General features: G+C 43.3%; 1 protein-coding gene and 1 non-coding gene across 5 annotated transcripts in view; both read right to left on the bottom strand.

The window, feature by feature from the left end:
* LOC104599910 (D-aminoacyl-tRNA deacylase-like) overlaps positions 1–23,153 on the bottom strand; it is a 28,910-nt gene extending 5,757 nt beyond the window's left edge. For 2 of the 4 annotated variants that reach the window (XM_010262662.3, XM_019198409.2), the window contains exons 1-4: positions 22,973–23,152; positions 22,360–22,540; positions 22,045–22,187; positions 21,156–21,219 (exon numbers count right to left, since the gene is read on the bottom strand). In XM_010262662.3, coding sequence (XP_010260964.1) covers positions 21,156–21,219; positions 22,045–22,187; positions 22,360–22,540; positions 22,973–23,074 — 490 coding nt within the window. In that variant the 5' untranslated portion in view covers positions 23,075–23,152. Of the gene's footprint in view, positions 1–21,155; positions 21,220–22,044; positions 22,188–22,359; positions 22,541–22,972 lie in introns of all 4 variants that reach the window. The other 2 variants (XM_010262675.3, XM_010262668.3) reach the window with 2 other exon arrangements.
* Positions 23,154–23,204: 51 nt separating this feature from the next.
* TRNAV-UAC (transfer RNA valine (anticodon UAC)) lies at positions 23,205–23,278 on the bottom strand. The gene has a single exon. It is a non-coding gene; the product is annotated as a tRNA-Val (tRNA).
* Between the last annotated feature and the right edge of the window lie 268 nt (positions 23,279–23,546).

Below are 23,546 nucleotides of genomic sequence, written 5' to 3'. Positions count from 1 at the left end.
GCAGAGCCACCCAGAGTTAGTTACACTGCCACTAGAAGATATTCTCTCCATGATTGCATACATGTAGGCCAGCTATATAAGGCCCTGATCGTGTAATAAGTGGCGTGAATGAATATCCCTTCCATCTCTCTCTGAGTCATTTTCTTCCTACCTTTCCCCTCTCTTCCCCCCATCTTCTATTTCAGAAGGTTAAGCCACCCTCGAAGGGGCTTCCGAGGTGAGCGGTAACTCATCAGATTGGTATCAGAGCGAGGCTATCCAAATCCCAGGCTTCACGATGCCACAGACACGTTTCACTACCGTGGATGATAGGGTCGACCAGCTTGAGGTTGGATTCCACCAGGTGTTGAACGAACTCAAGGAACTCAAAGTGGTCGTCTCCAGCTTCGACTCTCAGCAACAGTCCAGCGAGACCAGTCACCCAGCAGGAGCGGAAGCCTCTGCTTCCAGTAGCCAAAGAACAAGGTATTACCCCATCGGAAAAGTCACTAAGATCAACTTTCCCAACTATTCCGGTGGAGATCCCATTCCCTGGATCTTCCGAGCAAAAAGATATTTCGAATACCACAAAACTCCTGCACACCAGCGTGTCTCCATTGCCTCCATTCATCTAGAAGGAGACACGATTCTATGGCTCCAGTGGTGTCGCCAGAATCATACCCAGGTAACTTGGGCGGAGTTCACTGAAGCTTTGTGCATCCACTTTGGGCCGACGGCATTCGTGGACTACGACGAGCTTATCACTCAGTTGAAGCAGACTAGAACAGTAGCGGAGTACCAGCTCGAGTTCGAGCGGATGGCGACCAAGGTACACGGCTGGCCGGAGAAAGCCTTAGTAGGATGTTTTGTGGGAGGTCTCAAAGAGGATATTCGTCTGGAGGTGAGGGCTCTCCGTCCAGCGACTGTCATGGCTGCGGTGGGATTGGCTCGCCTGCAAGAAGAAAGAATCAACGACCTTCGTAGAGCTAGCAAACCGACCTACCCGAATTTGAGGACTCCTCCACGGGTCATCAGCAGCCCATGAAACTGGTTGGGGATCATCAGAAGCCCATATTGCCCCGGCCCACTATGCCCTTCAAACCTCTCATGGGCTGAGATGCAAGCCCAACGCGAGAAAGGCCTTTGTTATAACTGTGATGATAAGTTTGGACCGGGCCATAAATGCCGGGTCCAGCGGGTGTTTCTCCTACAGACAGAGGAAGAGCCGGAAGAGATAGACCCAGAGCACTTAAATGACTGTGAACTGATTCCAGACGGACCAGAACTTGACGGGGCCGAGATCTCCTTACACGCCCTCATGGGCCTCACCTCTCTTCAGTCCATGCGCGTAGAAGGAAGATTGGTGGGTCGGACCGTGATGATTTTGATTGATAGTGGCTCTACCCTGAATGTCATCACTTGCTGTTTGGCTAAGCAGCTAAGTATGGCCATACAACCCACTCCTCTCTTTTCAATCCATGTGGCTAATGGGAGTTAGATGTCGTGTAATGGTGTATGTAAGAAGGAAAAAATCCTCATACAGGGCCATAATTTTGTGGTGGATCTCCACCCATTGGATTTCTCGGGGGCTGATATTATTTTGGGGATTCATTGGTTGCGTGGCCTAGGCCTTGCTCTATGTGATTGGGCCAAAATGACAATGGATTTTCACCAGGATGGCCAGACTTGTCATTTACAAGGGGTGCGGCCCCCTAGTCCACAAGGTGACACTTTAGCCTCCATGATACGGGCCTCCAAGGATGCTGGCCAACCCATATTTATGCATGTAGAGAACATTGATGTGGGCCCCACAGCTGTGGTCCCACTCTGTCCGTAGGGTAGAATGTATATAGTCACAGCTGTGGTCATTTTGCTATTCTGTTATTCCTAGTTTCAGTTTTATATTGTTTGTTATTTGTTAGCAGTTATGATGTAAACACCAAGGGCAGATATGTCCTTTCATGTAACTAGCATAACATATATATATTAACTTAAAGTGGCGGCGGCAGAATATTGACATTCTGTTCTTCTCCTCAAAATATGTGTTCTACTGCTCTTTCACCACTCTTTCTTCTACTTCTTCTTCACTTTCTCTTCTCATCAAACCTGAAATCTCTTAGTGTTCAAGACTGAATAGCAGTCCTGAAAACCTAAATGGTATCAGAGCCAAGTTAGGGTTTTTCATGTGAGTCTAATACCAGCCGACCACATGAGAATCTCCTAGGACTGAAAGCTGAAAAGGAGGAGTTCGCAGACTGATCCTTGGAGATCGCCAGAGGTGCTAGCAGCTGTTGGAAACTTGCTAGGGTTGCAAAGTATTGGTGGTCAGGAAGGATCAGAGAAGACTAGGGTTCAGGTAACCCTAGAAGGCAGCGAACAATTTTTCCTTGTAAGTTGTTTACTTTCTAAGAGAAGTTCTATCAGAGAAGATAGGTTGGACCTATCTGGAGGGGAAGGCCAAACCATTCTAGTTCTTTCTCTCTTCAATTCACTAGGGTTTTACAGCAAACCCTGGACCGAACTGTGTTTCTCTCTACTCTAGGGTTTGAAAGTGATCTGCGGCAAGCCCTAGTGTTTGACTGAACCCTGTGATCTACCTAGAGCTACTCTTAAGTTTATTGGTAGGTCCGATCAGATTCTAGGGTTTCTTATTAACCCTACTGCAAGCTCATCTATACAGTTTGGACTGTGTGACTGAATTGCTTCCCTTCAGGACTGATTAAAACCCTACTGCAAACTCATCTATACAGTTTGGACTGTGCGACTGAATTGCTTCCTTTCAGGACTGATTAAAAACCCTAACTTTCCCTAGCATATCAGTTTCTTTTTTAAGCTGTTCTCAGAGTTCTAACGAGTTAGAGATCTACGGCCAGCTACTGCTGTGTTGGCCAGTTGGTTTCAGATTAGAATTATTTCAGTTTTGTGCACATACACTGAGAATACAGATCAGGCCTATACTGTTTTTGATTGTGATTGGTGGTTAAAGTGCTGTTTTGAGACTTGACAGAAATGGAGTCTAAAATTCAGGCAAAAGGCAGCCTTGGGAACATCAGTTATGGTGGTATTTCTGAGATGGGTGGTCAGATTACGACCGTAAAGTTTGATGGATCAAACTATTTGGAATGGGCCCAATCAGCCATGATGGCTATTGGTGGAAGAGGTAAATTAGGGTACCTCCTGGGAGATATGAAAGAACCTTCCAAGGGAGACCCGACATATACCAAGTGGCTGCAAGGAAACTACTTGGTTATGACATGGCTGTGTAATTCTATACAGCTTCATATTAGCCGGAATTATTTGTGGGCAAAGACAGCTAAGGAGATATGGGATGTTATGAAAGAAACTTACTCCCAACCCCTTAATGTTGCCAGAGCATATGAATTGAAATGTGAAGTGAACACACTTAAACAAGGAGAGAAACCGGTGTCAGTCTACTTCTCTACCTTGAAGTCCCTGTGGCATGAGATTGATCACTTAGAGACTCTTGAGTGGGAGAGTCCCAAAGATGCTCAGACCCATAGAAAGCACATCGAAACAAACAAAGTGTTTGAGTTCCTGGCAGGACTGAACTCAGAATATGATATTTTGAGGCAGCAGATTTTGACTAGAGACAGTGTGACTCTCTCTCAGGCTTACTCATTTGTACACAGTGAAGAGACCAGAAGGAAGGTTATGATGCAACCTCACACACCCACATCAGCCTTTGTAGCGGCTACACCCAAATCAGGGGGTGAATCAGAGAAGGACAGGAAGGAAGACAAGAAGGATGTAGTATGTGAACATTGTAAGGAACCCAAACATACAAAAGAGACATGTTGGAAACTGTATCCCCACTTGGTTCCTGCGAAGTTAAGAAACAAGAAGGGCACTGCTCATGTAGCCATGAACACTGATTCAGCATCCTCATCTGGCATAAAAAGGAACATCTTTGGAGACCTTAGCTGCAGTTCGGGCTGCCCTAATACAGCTAGAAAAGGAGGTTGGAAATTCAGCTCAGCCACCACAGCCTCCATCAGCCCCTGTCACATCTGCCTTCGCCCATTCAGGTACTCGAGCTTCAGCCTATCATGCCTCAGCTCCAGGTACTACTGAACCTTGTTGGGTAATAGACTCAGGTGCATCTGATCACATGACTAGCTTGCCTTCATTGTTTACTACTTACCATTTGTCTTCTGGTAGGGATAAGGTATCTATTGCTGATGGCTCCCTGGTTCCTATTTCTGGGAAGGGTGACATCAAGATTTCAGATACTATCTCCCTATCATTTGTTTTGCATGTTCCTAAGCTTGATACTAACCTTCTTTTAGTCAGTAGTATTACCAAGCATATGAACTGCTCAGTAACCTTCTTCCCTGACCGATGTGTTTTTCAGGACTTGGAGACGCAGAAGGTGATTGGGACTGGCCGTGAGACGAATGGGATCTATCTGCTCGGGGAGCGGTTCCGTCAAGGAGAGTCAGTAGAAAAGTTGTCTTTTGTTTCTCAGAGTGAGTCCGGTTATGCCAAAGCATAACCGATTAGGTCATTTGTCTTTTCGATCTTTATAGAGTATGTTTCCTACTTTATTTGAGTCTATTGAGTTGTCTCAGCTACAGTGTGAAATTTGTGAGTTTGCTAAGCATTGTAGAAATCCTTATTTATTGAGTAATAAAAGGAGTGATAATTCTTTTGATATTGTGCATATTGACGTTTGGGGGCCTTATCATATCCCTTCCATGGGTGGGTACAGATATTTTTTGTTATTTGTTGATGACCATACCCATTTTTCTTGGGTTTATCTCATGCGTTCACGAGATGAGGTACCTTCCCTGACCCAAAATTTTCACCAAATGATCCTAACCCAGTTTGATGCCAAGACCAAAGTTCTCAGATCTAATAACGCAAAGGAATACTTTGCTAAATCATTGACATCTTATCTTCTTCATCATGGGATTATCCACCAGAGCTCTTGCCCTCATACACCTCAGCAAAATGGAGTTGCCGAGAGGAAGAATAGGCACATTTTGGAAGTGGCTAGAAGCCTCATGTTTACTTCCAATGTCCCTATTCGCTTCTGGGGGGATGTTATCCTCACGGCGGTATACCTTATTAATCGGGTCCCTTCCAGGGTTCTTGATATGTGATCTCCTTTTTCCCTTCTACATCCACGCAAAGACTTGTTTTCTATTCCCCTTAAGACATTCGGTTGTACTTGCTTTGTTCAGCTTCTCGGACCCCATCACTCCAAGTTCGAACCCAAAGCCTCCAAATGCATCTTCCTTGGTTATGCACAAACTCAAAAGGGTTATTGCTGTTATGATCCTATCTCCGGGAGGAAGTTTGTCTCCATGGATGTCACTTTCTTTGAGGGGACACCCTATTATCCTCGGGTTGCCCCTCAGGGGGAGAGTGGTGAGAGTGGGGGTTTGAGTTCTTGTCTTCAAGGGGAGAGCAGTGAGAGTGGGGCAGTTCCTTTACCTATTCCATTGGGTGATGAGAGCTGCAATGGTGAGGGTAGTCAGAGGGATCAGGAGTTGAGGGAAAGCTGCAATGGTGAGGGTGGTCAGAGGGATCAGGAGTTGAGGGTTTATCACAGGCGGTGCAGGCAGGTTGATCCTGATCATCAGCAATCCAGACCAGCTCCAATCTCATCTGCAGCTCCAGGTCCAGATACTACAGTCCCAGAGCCCACAGAGACTTCCCCTACAGATGATCTTGACCTTCCAATTGCAGTCCGTAAAGGGAAACGACATTGTACCACATCCACAGCCCACTGTATTTCCCATTTTTTATCCTATGATCGCCTATCTCCTACCTACAGGTCCTACCTTAGCTCCATTTCCAATATCCCTATTCCAAGAACAGTGCAAGAAGCCCTATCCTGTTATGGGCCCACGCGTAGGATCTTGTCATGGGTCGGTCCACGGTGAGAAAGCCTTGCTTTCCCTTGCGTCTTCCCTTGCGTGCAGACCCTATTGCGGAAACTGAATGGGTGATTTGTCCAAGAGACCACCCGAACTCTCCCTTGGGGTGATTTGTCCAAGAGACCACCCGAACTCTCCTCACTCTTTTCTTGACTACAAAACTGAATGCTTTCAATTCGTAGCTCCTTAAATAGGAGATTACAAAAGGAAATTCCTTGTTGGATTCGGCCAGGTTAGGGTAATCCAACTTAAACTAAAACTCCTAATTACCTACTCCTAATGGTAACACAACTCTTACTTAAGAAGATAAAATAAGACAAGGATAAGGGATAAGATAAGATAAGGGATAAGGATAAGATAGGGATAAGGTAAGCTGGCGGCGAGTTGGCTTGACGTGTCCAGATAAGGGTGGGCCCACCCCTATGAGCTGTCGTGTGGGCCCCGCTTTGCTGCTGCTGCTGCCGGGTGCGTGCGCACGGTGCCGCTGCCGCGCAGTGCGTGCGCGCGGCTCATGGTGCCGCTGCCGGTCGTGTGCGCGGTGCGTGCTGCGCACTGCCGGGCAGTGCGTGCTGCGTGCTGCCAGGCGGTGCATGCTGCGCGCTGTCGGGCGGTACGTGCTGTTGTGCGGCGCCACCGAGCGGTGCCTGTTGCTGTGCGTGCCGTTGCCCATGCTCGCGCCGTAGTGCGCTGCCGGGATGGTGTGTCCATAACATATCCGTCCCTGAATGGAAAGATGCAATGCAAGTTGAGATGGATGCCCTGTTGAAAAACAACACCTGGGAGGTAGTTGATTTGCCAAAAGGAAAGAAACCAGTTGGACGCAGATGGGTTTTTACGGTGAAGCATAATGCAGATGGATCTATTGAGAGGTATAAAGCTCGGTTAGTTGCAAGAGGGTTTACACAGACTTATGGCATAGATTACTTGGAGACATTTGCACCGGTAGCCAAGATGACTACTATTCGAGTCCTATTGTCCCTTGCAGCAAGTCACACTTGGCCTTTATACCAAATGGACGTGAAAAATGCCTTTCTGAATGGAGATCTGCAGGAAGAAGTTTACATGCGTTTGCCCCATGGATTCTATGATGCAGAAATAGGTAAGAAGGTCTGTCAGCTCAACAAGGCTTTGTATGGTTTGAAACAGTCACCTAGGGCTTGGTTCGATAGATTCAGACTAGCACTTGTGAAGTTTGGATATGTACAGGCCCAGTCAGATCATACTTATTCATCAAGAGGGTGGAGTCCTCTTTGACACTACTGGCAGTATATGTTGATGATATTGTGGTCACAGGGAATGATAGCCATGAGATTGAGTCTCTTAAATAGCTTCTTCACCAAGAATTTGAGGTGAAGGACCTAGGTGTACTCCGGTATTTTTTGGGTATTGAGGTTGCTAGATCCAAACAGGGGATCTTTATATCTCAGAGGAAATATGTCCTAGACCTGTTGGCAGAAACTGGAAAGTTAGGTGTCAAGCCTACAGATACACCAATTGAACAGAATCACAGGATTAGTGTCGAGAGTGGGGAGCTTCTTGAAGACAAAGTTATGTTCCAGCAACTGGTGGGAAAGCTCCTATATCTCTGCCTCACTCGGCCAGATATTACTTATGTTGTTAGTGTTGTCAGCCAGTACATGCATTCTCCTAGAACCACACATCTTGCGGCAGAAAGAATATTAGCCTACTTGAAGAGATGCCCAGGTAGGAGTATACTATTCAAGAACAACAATCACATGAAGGTGGAGGTCTATACTGATGCTGATTGGGCTGTGAGTGTTGATGACAGAAGGTCTATCTCATGATATTGTGCCCTTGTGGGAGGAAACCTTGTCTCCTGGAGAAGTAAGAAACAAAGTGTTGTCTCTCGGTCAAGTGCTGAAGCAGAATACAGGTCTATGGCCAATGGAGTGGCTGAAATCCTTTGGCTAAGATCTCTACTTGAGGAGTTGGGTATTGAGTATGAGAAGCCCATGATGCTGTACTGTGATAATCAAGCCGCCATTAATATAGCACATAATCCAGTACAGCATGACAGAACCAAACACATTGAAGTTGACCGCCATTTTGTGCGAGAGAGGGTCTCATCTCAAGAAGTATGCCTCCCTTACATCACATCCAGTATGCAACTAGCAGACATCCTCACTAAAGCCGTATCAAGAAAGAAGCTAGAGGCAGATCTATCCAAGTTGGGAATGATGAACATATACTCCCAACTTGAGGGGGAGTGTAGAGAACATTGATGTGGGCCCCACAGCTGTGGTCCCACTCTGTCCGCAGGGTAGAATGTATCTAGTCACAGCTGTGGTCATTTTGCTATTCTGTTATTCCTGGTTTCAGTTTTATATTGTTTGTTATTTGTTAGCAGTTATGATGTAAACACCAAGGGCAGATATGTCCTTTCATGTAACTAGCATAACATATATATATTAACTTAAAGTGGCGGCGACAGAATATTGACATTCTGTTCTTCTCCTCAAAATTTGTGTTCTACTGCTCTTTCACCACTCTTTCTTCTACTTCTTCTTCACTTTCTCTTCTCATCGAACCTGAAATCTCTTAGTGTTCAAGACTGAATAGCAGTCCTGAAAACCTACAATGCACTTAAGCATTCGGCCCATAGTCCCAATTCTGAACAACCACGGCTGTGTTCATCCCACAGAAGCCCAACACGAGGCCTTATGATCGATACTCGATTAGTTTGGCGATGTATTCAAGGAGCCAAACCAATTACCTACACCCCGGGCTCATGATCATCAGATACCTCTCTTACCCGGTTCTAAACCGGCCAATGTGAGGCCATATAGATACCCTTACTTTCAAAAGCTGGAAATTGAGAAGGCAGTGAGAGAACTATTGGAAAAAGGGCATATACAGACCAGCACCAGCCCTTTTTCATCTCCTGTACTCTTAGTGAAGAAGAAGGATGGTAGTTGGCACTTTTGCGTAGATTACCGTGCCTTGAATCAGATTACCGTGAAGGACAAGTTTCCTATACCCCTCATTGATGAACTACTGGATGAGTTAGGAGAGGCACGAGTGTTCTCCAAATTAGACCTGTGGTCCGGCTATCATCAGATTCGGGTCCACCAGGCTGACATCCACAAGACGACCTTTAGGACCCACAATGGCCATTATGAGTTTTTGGTTATGCCTTTTGGACTCACCAACACCCCCTCCACCTTTCAGGCCCTCATGAATGACATATTCAGGCCATTCCTAAGGTGATTTATTCTAGTGTTTTTCGATGATATTCTGGTGTACAACAGGGATTGGGACACACATATGGAACATCTGAAACTCACCCTCACAACTCTAAGGGGGCACCAGTTACATGCCAAAATGACAATGTTCCTTTGGACAAGGACAAATTCAATACTTCGGCCATGTGGTTGCAACAGGTCGGGTCATGGAAGACCTAGAAAAGGTAGACGCCATCCAGAAGTGGCCCAAGCCCACTACTGTAAAGGCTCTGCGGGGCTTTCTTGGGCTTACCGGATATTATAGGCGCTTCATTAAGGGGTATGGGCTTATGGCCACCCCTCTAACGCGTCTATTAAAGAAGGATTCCTTCAGTTGGACTGATAAAGCCCAATGGGCTTTTGAAGACTTGAAGACAGCAGTTTCTAGCCCTCCAGTCCTCACTCTTCTAGACTTCTCTCAGCCCTTTGAAATAGAATGTGATGCGTGGGTGTAGGAGTAGAAACCGTCTTGATGCAGAAGGGGCAGCCCATTGCTTATTTCAGCAAGGCTCTCTCAGCAGCTCACCAAAGTCAGTCCACTTGTGTCAAAGAAATGATGGTTGTGGTAATGGCAATGCGAAAGTGGCGTGCATACCTATTGGGATGCCAATTTGTTATTAAGACAGACCAACGAAGTTTGAAGTACATAGCAGAGCAAAGGGTGCACACCCCGGAGCAGCAAAAATGGCTTAGTAAACTGATGGGCTTTGACTACCTCATAGAATATAAGCTGGGGCCCGTAAACAGAGTAGTTGATGCCTTGTCACGAGTAGAAGAGTTAGCCCATCTGACCTGCTCTCAGCCCAGCTTCCCTTTGTTTGAAGCTATACGGCAAGAAGCCAAGTCTGATCCGCAGTTGCAGGTCATTAGAGATAAGTGGAGGCGAGACCCTTCACAAGTTGCTGGTTACCAAGTTGTGGGGCCTGATCTTTTCTTTAGGGGTCGGTTTGTTGTTGCCCAGAATTCGGCCCACAAAGCTGAACTGCTAAGGTTGTTTCATGACTCCGCCTTGGGAGGGCACTCAGGGGTACTACGGACCCTAAAGAGGCTCAACAACCACTATCATTGGGTAGGAATGTGTAAGGATGTATTGCACTATGTATCCGAATGCCAAACCTGCCAACAACAGAAATACTCGTCACAGTCTCCCGCTGGCCTTCTACAACCCCTCAAGATTCCAAATCAAGTGTGGGAAGACCTTTCCATGGACTTCATCACGGGTCTTCCTCGTTCTGCAGGAAAGGAGGTTATCATGGTAGTGGTTGGCCGTCTCACCAAGTACAACCATTTCTCTGCATTACCTCACCCTTACACCGCAGCAATGGTGGCTTACATCTTCATCCGGGACGTCGCCAAGCTGCATGGAACCCCAAGATCCATTGTCTCAGATCGGGACCCTGCTTTCCTGAGTTCATTCTGGAAGGAATATTTTCGGTTGCAAGGAACCCAACTGCACCCCTCCACGAGTTATCACCCGTAGACTGATGGGCAGACTGAAGTTCTTAATTGTTGCTTGAAAGCCTACCTTAGATGTTTTATAGGGGAAAAGCCTCGACAGTGGGCTCACTAGCTTCCGTGAGTAGAATATTGGTATAATTCGACTTATCAGTCGGCTGCTGGAATGACACCCTTCTAAGCTCTATATGGCAGAGAACCTCCTCCCATATTACCTTATGAATATGGGTCATCCAAGGTGGCAGAAGTAGAGACCCGTCTACTTGTGAGAGACGAGATTCTTAGATTGCTTAAGTCCAACTTGACAAAAGCCCAACAGCGAATGAAGGCCCGCTATGACACTCACCACCCCCCATTAGAATTTCAGGTGGGTGACTTCGTTTACCTTAAGCTCCAACCTTACCGCCAGATCTCGGTAGTAAGACGGGCTTGGCACAAGCTAGCACCCAAGTATTATGGGCCTTATAAGGTTCTGGAGAGAGTGGGCCTTGTTGCTTATCAGTTGGACCTCCCTGCAACCTCAAAGCTTCATCCAGTGTTTCACATCTCACTTCTTAAAAAGGCGGTGGGAAATCATACACTTGTCTCACCGAACTTACCCCAATTCACTGAAGAAGGGGACATTGACACGGAGCCTATCAGAATTGTGGATTTCCGTTGGGTTCGACGAGTGGTCAGGTTGTGCTAGAAGCCAAGGTAGAATGGACTGGGCTTCCTCCAGATGATGCCACTTGGGAACCTTATTTGAGGCTGAACGAGAGGTTTCCAAACCTAGACCTTGAGGGCAAGGTCAATGCTAAGGGGGGAGGAATTGTTGGGACCCAAACACTCCCTCCGAACCCAACTATAGGAGTGGAGCAGGCCACCACCGAACAGCATTTCACTAGAAGACAGAGAGGCTAGCGTGACACGTGGCAGAGCCTCCCAGAGTTAGTTACACTGCCACCAGAAGATACTCTCTCCATGATTGCATACATGTAGGCCAGCTATATAAGGCCCTGATCATGTAATAAGTGGTGTGAATGAATATCCCTTCCATCTCTCTCTAAGTCATTTTCTTCCTACCTTTCCTCTCTCTTGCCCCCATCTTCTGTTTTAGGAGGTTAAGCCACCCTCGAAGGGGCTTCCAAGGTGAGCGGTAACTCATCAGATTGCTAACTGTTCCCAAACCAAAACAGTGATGAGTGTGTCTTGGACCCCCCCCCACCTGCAGGTTTCATAAAACTAAACCTTGATGGGAGTTGCAGAGGGAATCTTGGACAATCAGGGATTGGGGGTGTTTTCAGGGATGAGAATGGGGTTATTTTAGCCATGTTTTCAGGCCCAATTGGAGTGGGTGACTCTCTTAGAGCCAAGATCCATGCAGTTATGGAAAGAATACAGAAAGCTAGGGAGATGAATATCAACAAACTCATAATTGAGGGGGATTTGGAGGTGGTGGTAGGATGGATGAATAAAAACAACAGTGGTTTATGGCATTACAGTAATGTGAGGAGGAAATTTAGATGGCTGGTTTGAGGAATGGAAGTTAAAATCATTTGGGTAAAAAGATCAGCTAATTCTTTTGCTGATGGGTTAGCGGGTGGAGAGGGAGTCAATGTTTTGGGCATAATTGTAATTTTATTTTTCTTTTCCCCTTCTCTTTCTCTTTTTTCTCTTTTTTCTCTTTTTTCTCTTTTTTCCTTTCATGGGGCTCAAACTGTATTTGGAAGATAAGAAAGTTTGTCTTCCTCTTTGTAATTTTTATTGATATTATATAATAATACCCTCTGCACCTACCCAACACTTGAAGTAAGCACACCCCAAAAAGGGGTACTCCACAAACAAATTAGTAGAACTCTGAATGCATAACTAGTAAATAACCCATAGATATAACACTAAAATTATTTGACTAGCATAAATTTCCAAGATATAAAACCATGTTAATGAATAACAAGATGTACAAGAATATCAAGATGAACTTCCAAGAAAGACATTATAGGATTGCTTTGGACCCATTGTAATCATGCCCATTAATGCTACAAGCCAAAAATATGCAAATTCCTGGAGATAATTTATCATCTATCAAATGAAGAAACAAAAAGACCTGGGAACATGGTCCCTTAGACAACAGGTAAGGGAATTATTGAGCCTCACAAGGGAGCTGGATGCAAAAGTGTATTGGTCTAGGAGGCCAGCAAATGCTTTAGCTGACAACCTAGCAAAACAAGGGGTGAATCTGGAGTTTTGTTTTGTGCAGTGTTGTAAGATTTTTGTTATTCAGGGGTCACCTTTTACTTTGGAAGGTGACAGTTGTTTCTTATGGTTTTATCTAATGAAAGTTACCGTTTCCTATCAAAAAAAAAAGAAAAGAAAAAGAAACAAAAAGACTTGGGGGTTGTTCTCCTGTGTGAATTGTTTTTCTTGTTGCAAATTCCAAAAAAAAGAGCTGGTTTAAAAACAAATTGGTTCTTAAAACAAAATTGCAGAAAACATGTTCTTGGTTATATATGTGTTTTTTTTGTTGTTTTCAAAGCTATAACCAAAAAACATATTCTTGATTTTTTATTTTAAAGAAATGCTTTCATCTAGCTATTCAATATCATGTTCCATAAATTATATAATTTCTTTTTTTAATCAATAACAGAGATTTCACTAATTGGTTAAAGATTGAAAATACATAGAAAGGGAGCTAAAATAGCTTAACTCCCCAAAACTGTCACTAGACAGCCAAAAAACAAAAACAATTACAGCTGAGCCCAAAAAACAGAGCTCCTATCCACCCCTTGTCTAGCTAAGCCATCTACAAAAGAATTGGCACTTCTCTTTATCCATGTGCATTGAACTTCCATATCTTTGGTCAACCATTTAAATTTCCTCTTTTCATTGCTGTAGCTCCATATCTTGAGTTGTCTTCTTTTAACCAGTTGATTACAGTCTCAGAGTCTCCTTCTATGAAGTATGATCAGCCTGTTTATGTGCAAGTCCCTAGCCCTATGAATCCCTTCCAAAGCTGCTAAAATCTCAGCCTTCAAAGAGTTTCCTATTCCAATTGGCCCAGAAAACATGGCTATCACATTCCCTTTTTCATCCCTCATGACTCCCCCAATACTGGAGGGCCCTGAATTGCCCATGTTGCTGCCGTCAAAATTCAGTTTGGCAAAACCAAGAGGTGGGGGGGTCCAGTAAGAGCTTGAAACCTTCCTAACTGAAACTGAATCTGCAATCTCCTTCCAATTCCTAAGCAGATCATCTACTGAAATTTCTGCAAATAGGTCCAAAGTCTTCAGCCAATGAGTTACCCTTACATGAATCACTTCTATCACTGCTTCCACAGTTCTCTCCTTCTCTGAGAAGATCCTTAAGTTCCTTTCTTCCCAGATAGACCAACACACTGCAGCCCTAACACATCCCCACATTATCTTTGCCCTTTTTGTTGGCTGGTTAGGAGGACAGGAATTAAACAAGCTTTGCACATTTGTTGGAGAGTTCCACCTGCACCCAAACAAAGAGGTAAACCATTCCCAAATAAAATTTGCAAATTGACAAGAAATTAGTAAGTGAAACCCAGATTCACCAGCAGCTTTGCAGAGGACACACCAATGAGGAGACAAACATCTATTGGGTCTTTTTCTTTGAAGCAAATCTCCTGTATTAACTCTTTCCAGAAAAGCCTCCCAACAGAAACTCCCCACCTTCGGAGGAATAGGTTTACACCACACCTCTTTAACAAGGAAAGACAAGCCAATAGGAACAGTAGGTTGTGTTATGGCTCTAAAGAAAGATGCACAAGTAAAGGTACCAGAGGGAGAGAGGGTCCAAATTCTACTGTCAGCCTTTGATGGCTCCAGGAAGATCCCATCAAGGATGGAAACAAGGGATAAGGTACCATCCAATTCTGTGTCCCTAATATCTCTTCTCAGTCCCAAATTCCAACCAAACCCAGAGGTAGAGTTAGATGGTACAAGGAAGATAGATACTGGTTCATTCTTGAAGGTAGAGATAACAAAGAACTTTCAAAGGGGAATCCCCAACCCAAATTTGTTCCCAAAATTTAATAAGGTGGCCAGAATGCAAGCCATACCTGATCCAAGGAGAAAACTGAGGCAAAATAGCTTGTATTGCTTTCCATGGAGATGCCCTTGTAGGCCTTGCCAGAATTCCAGAGTCCCATCCATTCTCTGCAAGCCCATGAATACTACCCACTACCATTTCCCTGATAAAGCCAAATTCCTATTCCTTGTGTTCCCAATGCCAAGTCCCATCCATTCTCTGCAAGCCCATGAATACTACCCACTACCTTAACCCACAACTTTTCCTTTTCTAGTGAGAACCTCCACAACCATTTCCCTAATAAAGCCAAATTCCTCTTCCTTGTGTTCCCAATGCCAAGTCCTCCTTCCTTACTTCTACACACCACCTCCCACCCAACCCTATGGTCATTTTTCTCTTCCCCTGGTTCCCAAAGGAAATCTCTCATTAACTTTTCTATCTTACTAGCCACTCTTGCGGGGATCTTAAATGCCGACAAAAAGTAAACAAGCAAGTTAGCTAAAGTAGACCTTATTAGGGTAATTATCCCTCCAAGAGAAAGATAATTTTTCTTCCACGAGGCAACTCTCTTTTGAAATCTCTCCACTACTGGGGTCGAAAAGCCCCCTTTCTATGGATTATCTCCCAAAGGTGCCAAGGTAATTTAAGGGCCAGTTGGACATTGTACACTCCAAAATATCAGCACACTCTAGTATCTCCCCTTCCCCCAAATTAACCCCCACTATACAACTTTTCTCGAAATTCACTATAAGATTTGACATTTGCTAAAAAAGTTGTATAGTGAGTTTCAAATTCCTAATCCAATCAATATCTCCACCTTCACAGAACATAATTGTATCATCTACAAACTACAAGTGAGTAAGTGGTACATTCTCCCTCCTAACTCTCCACCCCCTAATTAGATTCCTAGAATCTGCTCTAGAGATTAGCCTCCCCAACACTTTTGTAACCAGGGTAAATAGAAAAGGAGAAAGAGGGTCTCCTTGTTTGATTCCTCTCAATGCCAGAAAAAAAATCCTCCACTGTCCCATTCACCAAAATAGAGTAATGACAAGTCCGAATACAACCCATCACCCAACTGCACCATCTATCTCCAAACCCAAAGTTAATCATCACCTCCAATAGGAAGGACCAATGAACTAGATCATAAGCCTTTTCCAGATACAATTTGCAAACCACCCCCTTTTTCTTTGATCTCTTGAAATCCTCCACACTTTCATTTGCTATAAGAATTTGATATGTTATTTGCCTTCCCCTTACAAAAGCTCCTAGATTATTTGCTACAATGGTAGGGAGCACCTTCCTAATCCTCAGAGACTGTTCCTTTGCTATGATTTTGTATAAACCATTTACAAGACTGATTGGTCTAAAGCCCCTCAAGATGTTTGCGTCTTTTCTCTTGGGAACCAAGGCTATGAAAGTGGAGTTCAGGCTTGGGTTGATCACTCCTCTGTTACAGAATTCATCAAACACCATCAATAAATCCTCTTTCAGTATCTCCCAGCAATCCTAATAAAAAGCCATTGTAAAGCCATCTGGGCCTGGTGCCTTTGACCTATCCATAGAGAAAACTACCTCCTTCACCTCTTCCAAGTCAAATCTCCTCTCCAACCACTCCCTATCCTCTAAGCTGAAGGATGGCCCAACTAGTCCCTCAATCCACACTCTATTATTTATGGGTCTTCTAAAGATAGATCTAAAATGTTCAACAAAAGTTCATGCAATCTCATTTTGATTAGATAATGTTACTCCTTCAATTTCCAGACTTGAGATGAAGCTCTTTCTCCTTCTTCCATTTGCCACAACATGAAAAAATTTTGTATTCCTATCTCCCTCTTTCAACCACTTACATCTTGATTTTTGCTTCCAGCTTATTTCCTCCTTGAATAGATAATCCTTTAACTATTTCTGCAATCTCCATCTAAGCTCTTTATCCTCTTTTGTAAGACATCCCCTCTCTTCCTTCAAGTCCAGCTCTTCAATTTGTGTAGTCACAAATTGTTTCTTTTCCTCCAGCCTCCCAAATTCTAGGATGTTCCCATCCTTAATTCTATTTTTCAGATATTGGAGCTTCTTGTGGAATCTCATTCCACTCCACTCAACTGCAGGATTGCTCTCGACTCACCATTCTTTGATTTTCCTAATAAACCTCGGGTGACCTAGCCACATGTTTTCAAACCTAAATGGAGCAGGCCCTGCATTTCTTAATTCTTCCTTACAGATCACAATAGGCCAATGATTAGAGGTCACCCTCGGAAGGGCCCTAGATGTCAAGCTTCCCCAATGCTCTTCCCAATCATTTGAGAAAAGAAATCTATCCAGCTTAGAGCAAATAGGATTCATTTGGAGGTTGGACCATGTAAATCTGCTATGTGAATGGGATCTCTTTAATCTCAAAGGCATCCACAAACTGGTTAAATTTCCTCATGCTAGTGGTCACCCTCTACCTAGGATTATTTGTCTCTTCCAAGAATCTGATTACATTAAAATCCCCTCCTATACACCAAGGTCCCTCCCACAGTCCCCTAATATCACCCAATTCTTCCCATAGTTCCCCCTTCTCTCTATAATCATTTGGGCCATACACATTTGTTAAAACCCACTCAAATCCATCCTCCACTTGCTTAAACTTAACTGAAACTGTAAATTGTCCTATCAATTCCTCCAACCCTATGAGGACATCATTCTTCCACATTGTCACCATACCCCCTGCTGCCCCCTAGGAAGAAGCCGTAGCCCAACTGATTCCCCCAACTCTCCAAATGTTCCTTGCCCACCTGATATCAAAGTCTGCCCTCTTGGTCTCCTGCAACACTACCACATCCGGATTTATCTTCTTGATTGCCTCTTTAATGACTGCTCTTTTTCTAGCACTTCCCAGACCCCTAACATTCTAGCTGATTATTTTCATTTTCTCTACTTATTTACCCCTAACCTCTATTGACTTTACTTGTTTCCTTTCCTTTCATTTTCTCTACTCAGCTTCCTCTTTTTTACCTTTACTTCCTCTCACCTTTTCTACTACATTTAGACTTACTTCAAAGAAAAAGGCCAAATTGGTGTTTATCCCCGCACTGGTGCATCCTTTGTAAGAAGAATGGTGAGTCTTGTCATCACTTACTGGTTTCCTGCCCATTTGTTTCAGAGATCTGGTGTTGGTTTTTCTCTCTTTTTGGTTGCAGGTGGACCCCCCCCCCCAAATGTACAAAGCCTATTCCATTCTACTTCTGTTAGGGAGCTATAGAAGAGAGGGAAAATTCTGTGGAGATGTGTAAGAGCAGCTGTATGTTGGACAGTCTGGGAGGAAAGGAATCAAAGGACCTTTCATGGGAAAGAAAGAAATAAGGGTGTCATCATTGAATTAATCTCTATAAGGGTGGTCCATTGGGCTAAGACTTTGCAGCTCTTTGAAAACTATTCAGAAGGAGACGTTGTCAGGAAGTGGAAAGAAGTGGCTTGGTCAGCTCCAAGGAAGATTTCAGCTAACCCAGTTTGGTCTCCTCCAGCTTCAGGGTTCACTAAACTAAATCTTGATGGTAGTAGTGAAGGAAATCCAGGTCCGTCGGGTATAGGGGGAGTTTTCGGGGATGGAGAAGGTCGAATTATTGCTTTGTATTCTGGTTCTATTGGATGGGAGAATTCTCTTAGAGCTGAAATATTGGCTGTTTTGGAAGGGTTAAAAAGAGCCCAAGAGTTAAATATCAGAAAACTGATGGTGGAAGGTGATTCTAAGTTGGCTATCAATTGGCTGATGAAGGACGATTCTAGTTTGTGGAAGTTTCTAAATGAGAAAAAGAAAGTTAGACAGATCATTCAAAACCTGGAAGTCAAGTTCAATGGACTAAGAGGAGTGCTAATCAATGTTTTAAAACGCGAAGGTGTGAGGCGTAGTTCAGAACTAGACCTGTTCATGGGCCAGGCCAGGCTCGGGCCCGGTTTTTACTCTGTATTAACAGATTTTTCTAAGGCCCGAGCCCGGCCCTCATAAAAAGCCTGAAGCCCGAGCCTGGGCCCGAGCCCAAAATTTAGCCTATACTATTACTATTATTACTGCTGAAGCGGATGAATAGAGAGAGAGAGAGATTGAAATTATAAAGAAAAGAATAAAAAATATATATATATTAAGTTATAAATATATATTTTAATAGATATTATATTATTTATATATTTTATATAATATATAAAATACATATTATATATTTTATAAAATATATAATACTGATCGGGTCGGGTTTTTTTGACAAATACCGAGCCCAGCCCAAAACACAGTCGGGCTTATTGTGTTAGGCCCGAGGTCAGGCCCATGGGCCTAATTACATGACCAAGCCCGACCAGGGTGCGGGCCGGGCCGGGCCGTTGTGCTACCTGGCCCATGAACAGGTCTATTCAGAACACAAGAGGTGTAAGCCTCCCGAACACAAGGAGGCGTAAGCCTCCTTAAGAGGGAGGATCTCATTTTTTGTTTATTTTTAATAAAAATCTTTTATATTAAGAAGAATAAAGATGCATAAAATTAGTTGAAAGGGGTCTTGTCGAAGCAAAGGCGAGTGAGCGAAGCGGGGGGGGGGGGGTCTGGGGGGCTGGCAGGGGGCAAACCACTTTCCCCTTTCTTTTCCTTTCCTTTCCTCTCCTTTTTTTCTTTTTTCTTTTTTTTTTGTCTTTTTATATAAGATGTGCATGAGGTGTATGAGGCGTATGCCTCTAGCACGCCTCATGAAAAAAGCGCAAGAGGCATATGCCTCTTGCACCTGAGGCGTACGCCTCAGAGGTGTCAGCGCCTCTGTCATACGCCTCAGGGCGTTTTGGGAGCGCCTGACCTGGGAGGTGCACCTCCAGGCATACGCCTCCCACGCCTTTTAAAACACCGGTGCTAATTCCTTGGCAGATTCATTGGCCAAACAAGGGGGTGGGAAGAGTCAATTTTTTCTGGGCATTATTGTAAACTGAATTGTACTTATTGGGAGGGTTAAGAGTTTTTACCCCTCCTCTTGTATCCTTCTCTACTAATACCTATTAATAAAGGTTTTTGTTATTTATCAAAAACAATCATTCGGATCTTTCAATTTACAGCCAAGCTTCCCTACAAATGCTGCCACAGAGTCTTCACTACTCAGTTCTCCTTTGTCGGGTTTCTTATTCACTCCATGCTTTTTTCTCCCCAAACTTCCTTCATCCTCTCTAGCTTTTTCAGTGTTTACCCCTTCTGCCCCTTCCTTCTGTAAATAATTCTCCTCAATTTCATCCAACAACCTCTCCAGAATTTCCCAAATTCTTTTATTTCTCTTTGCTTCCTCCTGCATCCCCTCCCCACTCTCCTTCCTCTCCCTAACTTCACTACTCTCTCTTCCCTCTTCTTCTTCAACACAGGCTACAATCTCTGGAATGGGACCTGAATTTGGCACAACATACATAGAACACTCATTAGTAGCAAAACCTGAAAGGACACGGTTACTTGGAGTTTGCTGGTTTGGAAGGGGAGTGCAGGGGGTATTAGTTTGGTCTATCGTGCCCTGTTTTGGAGAGTGGGGTTCGCCTATCTCCTTGGCTTGATTCTGAAAAGAGTGCCTTCCCATCTCTTGTGTTAAATAGTGAGTCCTTTCACCCTTTTGTTTATCCCTCTCTATTGTACCCATCTTGCCGCTGAGAGGTCATAGAAAAATGCTTACACACTTCCTGGTCAACAGAAATATTTGGTAATGGCCCTTCTGAATGTGAGCGAGGGTTTCCAACTCCAAGAGTTTGACTGTGCTCCACTCTGTTGACTGTCTCTCTGTCAGGCCGAGATAGAGTATTGCTTCGATTTTTAGCTTCTACTTCTCCTTTAAATAGCAACTCCAGATTTAGAGTTGCCTCAAGCTCTTCCTCAGACGAAAATTCATCCCCAACACTGCCTAGGCTGGACTTATCTTCAGAATCTTCATCACTTTTGACTTCCTCCAAACAAAATGCTACCCAGTCCTCATCGACTCCCTCCCTATCCTCGAGTCAGTTTCTAGCGTACCTTGGATTTGGCCGAACAAAAACACAGTTCAAGAACATGTTTTTTTGTTTTTTGTTGATGTGACAATTTGAAAAACAAATAAAAAGAAAAACATTCACATCGTAAAAGGCTGGTGGACCCATGGTCTGAGTAAGAAAGGGAAAATTCTATGGCAATTGGTCCCAGGAGCAGTGTTCTGGTCGATATGGAAGGAAAGAAACTCAAGGCTCTTTTGAAACAAAGGCTGTCAAGAGGAGGAAGTATGGCAGAAAATAGTTGGGAAACTGTTATCCTGGTCATTTGGCACACCTATCCAGAGATAGTGTTCCCCTTAGTTCTCTCCTTCAGTATGCAAACCTTTTTGTAATCACAAATGGGATAGTGGTCTAATGTTTTTTGTATTTTCCCACTGTATAGATCAGGTTGTACATGGATCTTTTTTTCTTTCTTTTACCTCTTCTAAGAAAAAACATGTTGTAGAACACCCCCTTAATCATGCAAATATTGAAGTGATAATTACCAAATAATTAATTGAGCTAATAGGGTTAATGGGCAGAAATTTACCAATCTCCAAAAACATGGTTGGTGAATTGGTCACAGGGCCATGATGGGTGCCCTCCAAAGTGACCTACATGAGAGGAAAGTAAAGAAAAAACCCACAATTTACTTATTAAGAACAAATAAGTGACGAAATTAACCAAACAAGGGTAATTTATTTTGTGAGCCAATTTCACACACCGCATTATCATACAAGAAAATTTTATCATTGATTCTGTATCTCCATATGAGAGGAATTCTACAACATATCAGGTAAGCCATGCTTTGGACAACATACGTTTGCTACTCTGGTCCATAGTAGTTATAAACCTAACTTTGTATTGGGGCACAAGGCTATACACACACAAATAAAAAAGAAGTGTATATTCTGTCATTGTGGCATATATATATATATCTTCAACCCCCGAACTCCAAACCATAAAGCCCTAACAAGCCCTAATATTAATAGCAACATTTTATAAGTTAGAAGCACAAGGGGTTACTAGAGCTTGGGATGCAAGGCACAAGGTGAAGAATGTTCCTGAATTAAGATGCCACTTGTGGGAAAGACAAAAGGAAATATACAAGAATATGAAAAGATAATTTATGAAAGAAATAAACTATTTCAAAAAACCTTTTAGTTCAATTGGTTATAATCTTATAGAATCATGCTATTAGCACAAAGGTTGTAGCCTTGTATTCAAGTCCTACATACACTAAAACTGTTTAAGCGATAAACATAATCGATACAACCTACAACTATCTATTCGATATCAAATTCAAGGTTAGCTCATCAACATAGCTACAAGCCAGGTGTGGTGCACCTAGGTTTTGATGAGGTGTACCCAACAAAATGAGCCTTGGAACAAATGAGGCTTGTCTAGTAAAAGACCAATTAATAGGAGCAGAAAGGTACCTCAAACTCAGGAATTAAATTATGAGACTCAGCAATTTTCTTTAGAAGCCTCAGCCATGGCCCTATCCGAGGACTAGGAGGTGCAGCCCATCCAGGCTTTCCACCTTGAGGAGGAACATCATCTTCTCTTAAATGTGGTATACCTAAAAGGAATGGACAAAATAACAGCCCTAAGAACACCATTAACATTAATAAGAAAACCCTCAAATTCTTTTGTCGTTTAACTACAACAGAATTAAATTATAAGACTATAATAAACCAAACTGGAAACTGTTCCACTAGCATTTTATTAATTAAGATAAGTAAAAATGATACCAATAGGATGAACAGTGAGGGCAGGTCGATTTGAAACAGCTGTATGCTTGCTCAGAAATATGATCTCATCGACAACCTCATTGGTGGCCTCCTCCCAACGCTTATCAAGGTGATCCTCTGCGACAATGCTGTTGTCATGCTTTAACAGTCTCACTTCTCCATTGACGAAGCTTGGTATATCCTAATCCAATCCATTTAGTCAAAGAAATTTTGTGAACAATGGCCCTTTGATCATTCCTAACGAACCCGCCATAAGATGAATTATCACTTACACTTAATGGTTAAAAACAAAAGGTGTCACTTAATCTTAATTAATTAATTAAAGTGCCAGTTGGTAGAATCATAAGAAATGCAAGTATTTTCTACCAATAACCTGTTCAAGAAAGAGCAGAATAGAGGGAAATTTTATCAACTTGATTTAATTGTGGATTGGGAGGGAAAAAACAGTTGTTGTTGTTGTTGTTGTAATTTCTTGAAGAAGTGGGAATGGGTGTTCAGTTTAGGTTGTGACTGGCTAGCTGTAAATAATATATAGAAGAGAGACGTGAATTAAGAAGTAAAAAATATATATGCAAAAGTTTTCTTTTGGGCGTGAAGGGGTTGGAGAGCAAACCTGAAGGAAAGGACCAGGGTGCCAGCCGGGCATGGCTAAGAGCGCAGAGGCAGGGCCAATGGAGGCGGGATCGATGGTAGTAGCTACCACCAGTGTCACCATCTTTCCTCTCTCTCCTTGTAACAGTTTGGAAGCGGGCGGCCCAAATGTACACTCGAGCGAGTTCAGTTGGGATTTGTTTAAAAGATAAATAAATAAATGGAAAATATTTCAGACATACAAAAGAAATGAATGATGCTGCCCAGGATCGAAGTAGGGACCTTTAGTGTGTAAGACTAACGTGATAACCACTACACCACAGCAACCTTGATGCGTTATTCTTCAACTTTACATTACATATCAATTTAACTTATTAACCAACATATGACCTACTTAAAAAATCGATGGATTTAACCCAAATCTGACTCGACCCAACCCAATCCATCCAACACACCAGCCTTACCTAAAGTCCAAAGTTAAAACAAAAAGAACAATATAAAACCAACAAGGAAGCAATATTACTTTGTAACCAAACTTCCCTCATTCCCCCTATGGATGACCAAGTAGTTGAGTGGTCAATTGGTGTAGGCTTTTC

The sequence above is a fragment of the Nelumbo nucifera genome, chromosome 3 (assembly GCF_055504915.1).
Source record: "Nelumbo nucifera cultivar China Antique chromosome 3, China Antique-T2T, whole genome shotgun sequence".
In the NCBI taxonomy this organism is placed as follows: domain Eukaryota; kingdom Viridiplantae; phylum Streptophyta; class Magnoliopsida; order Proteales; family Nelumbonaceae; genus Nelumbo; species Nelumbo nucifera.
Note: the sequence above shows the minus strand (reverse complement) of the source record. Positions and strands in the feature narration are given on the sequence as shown.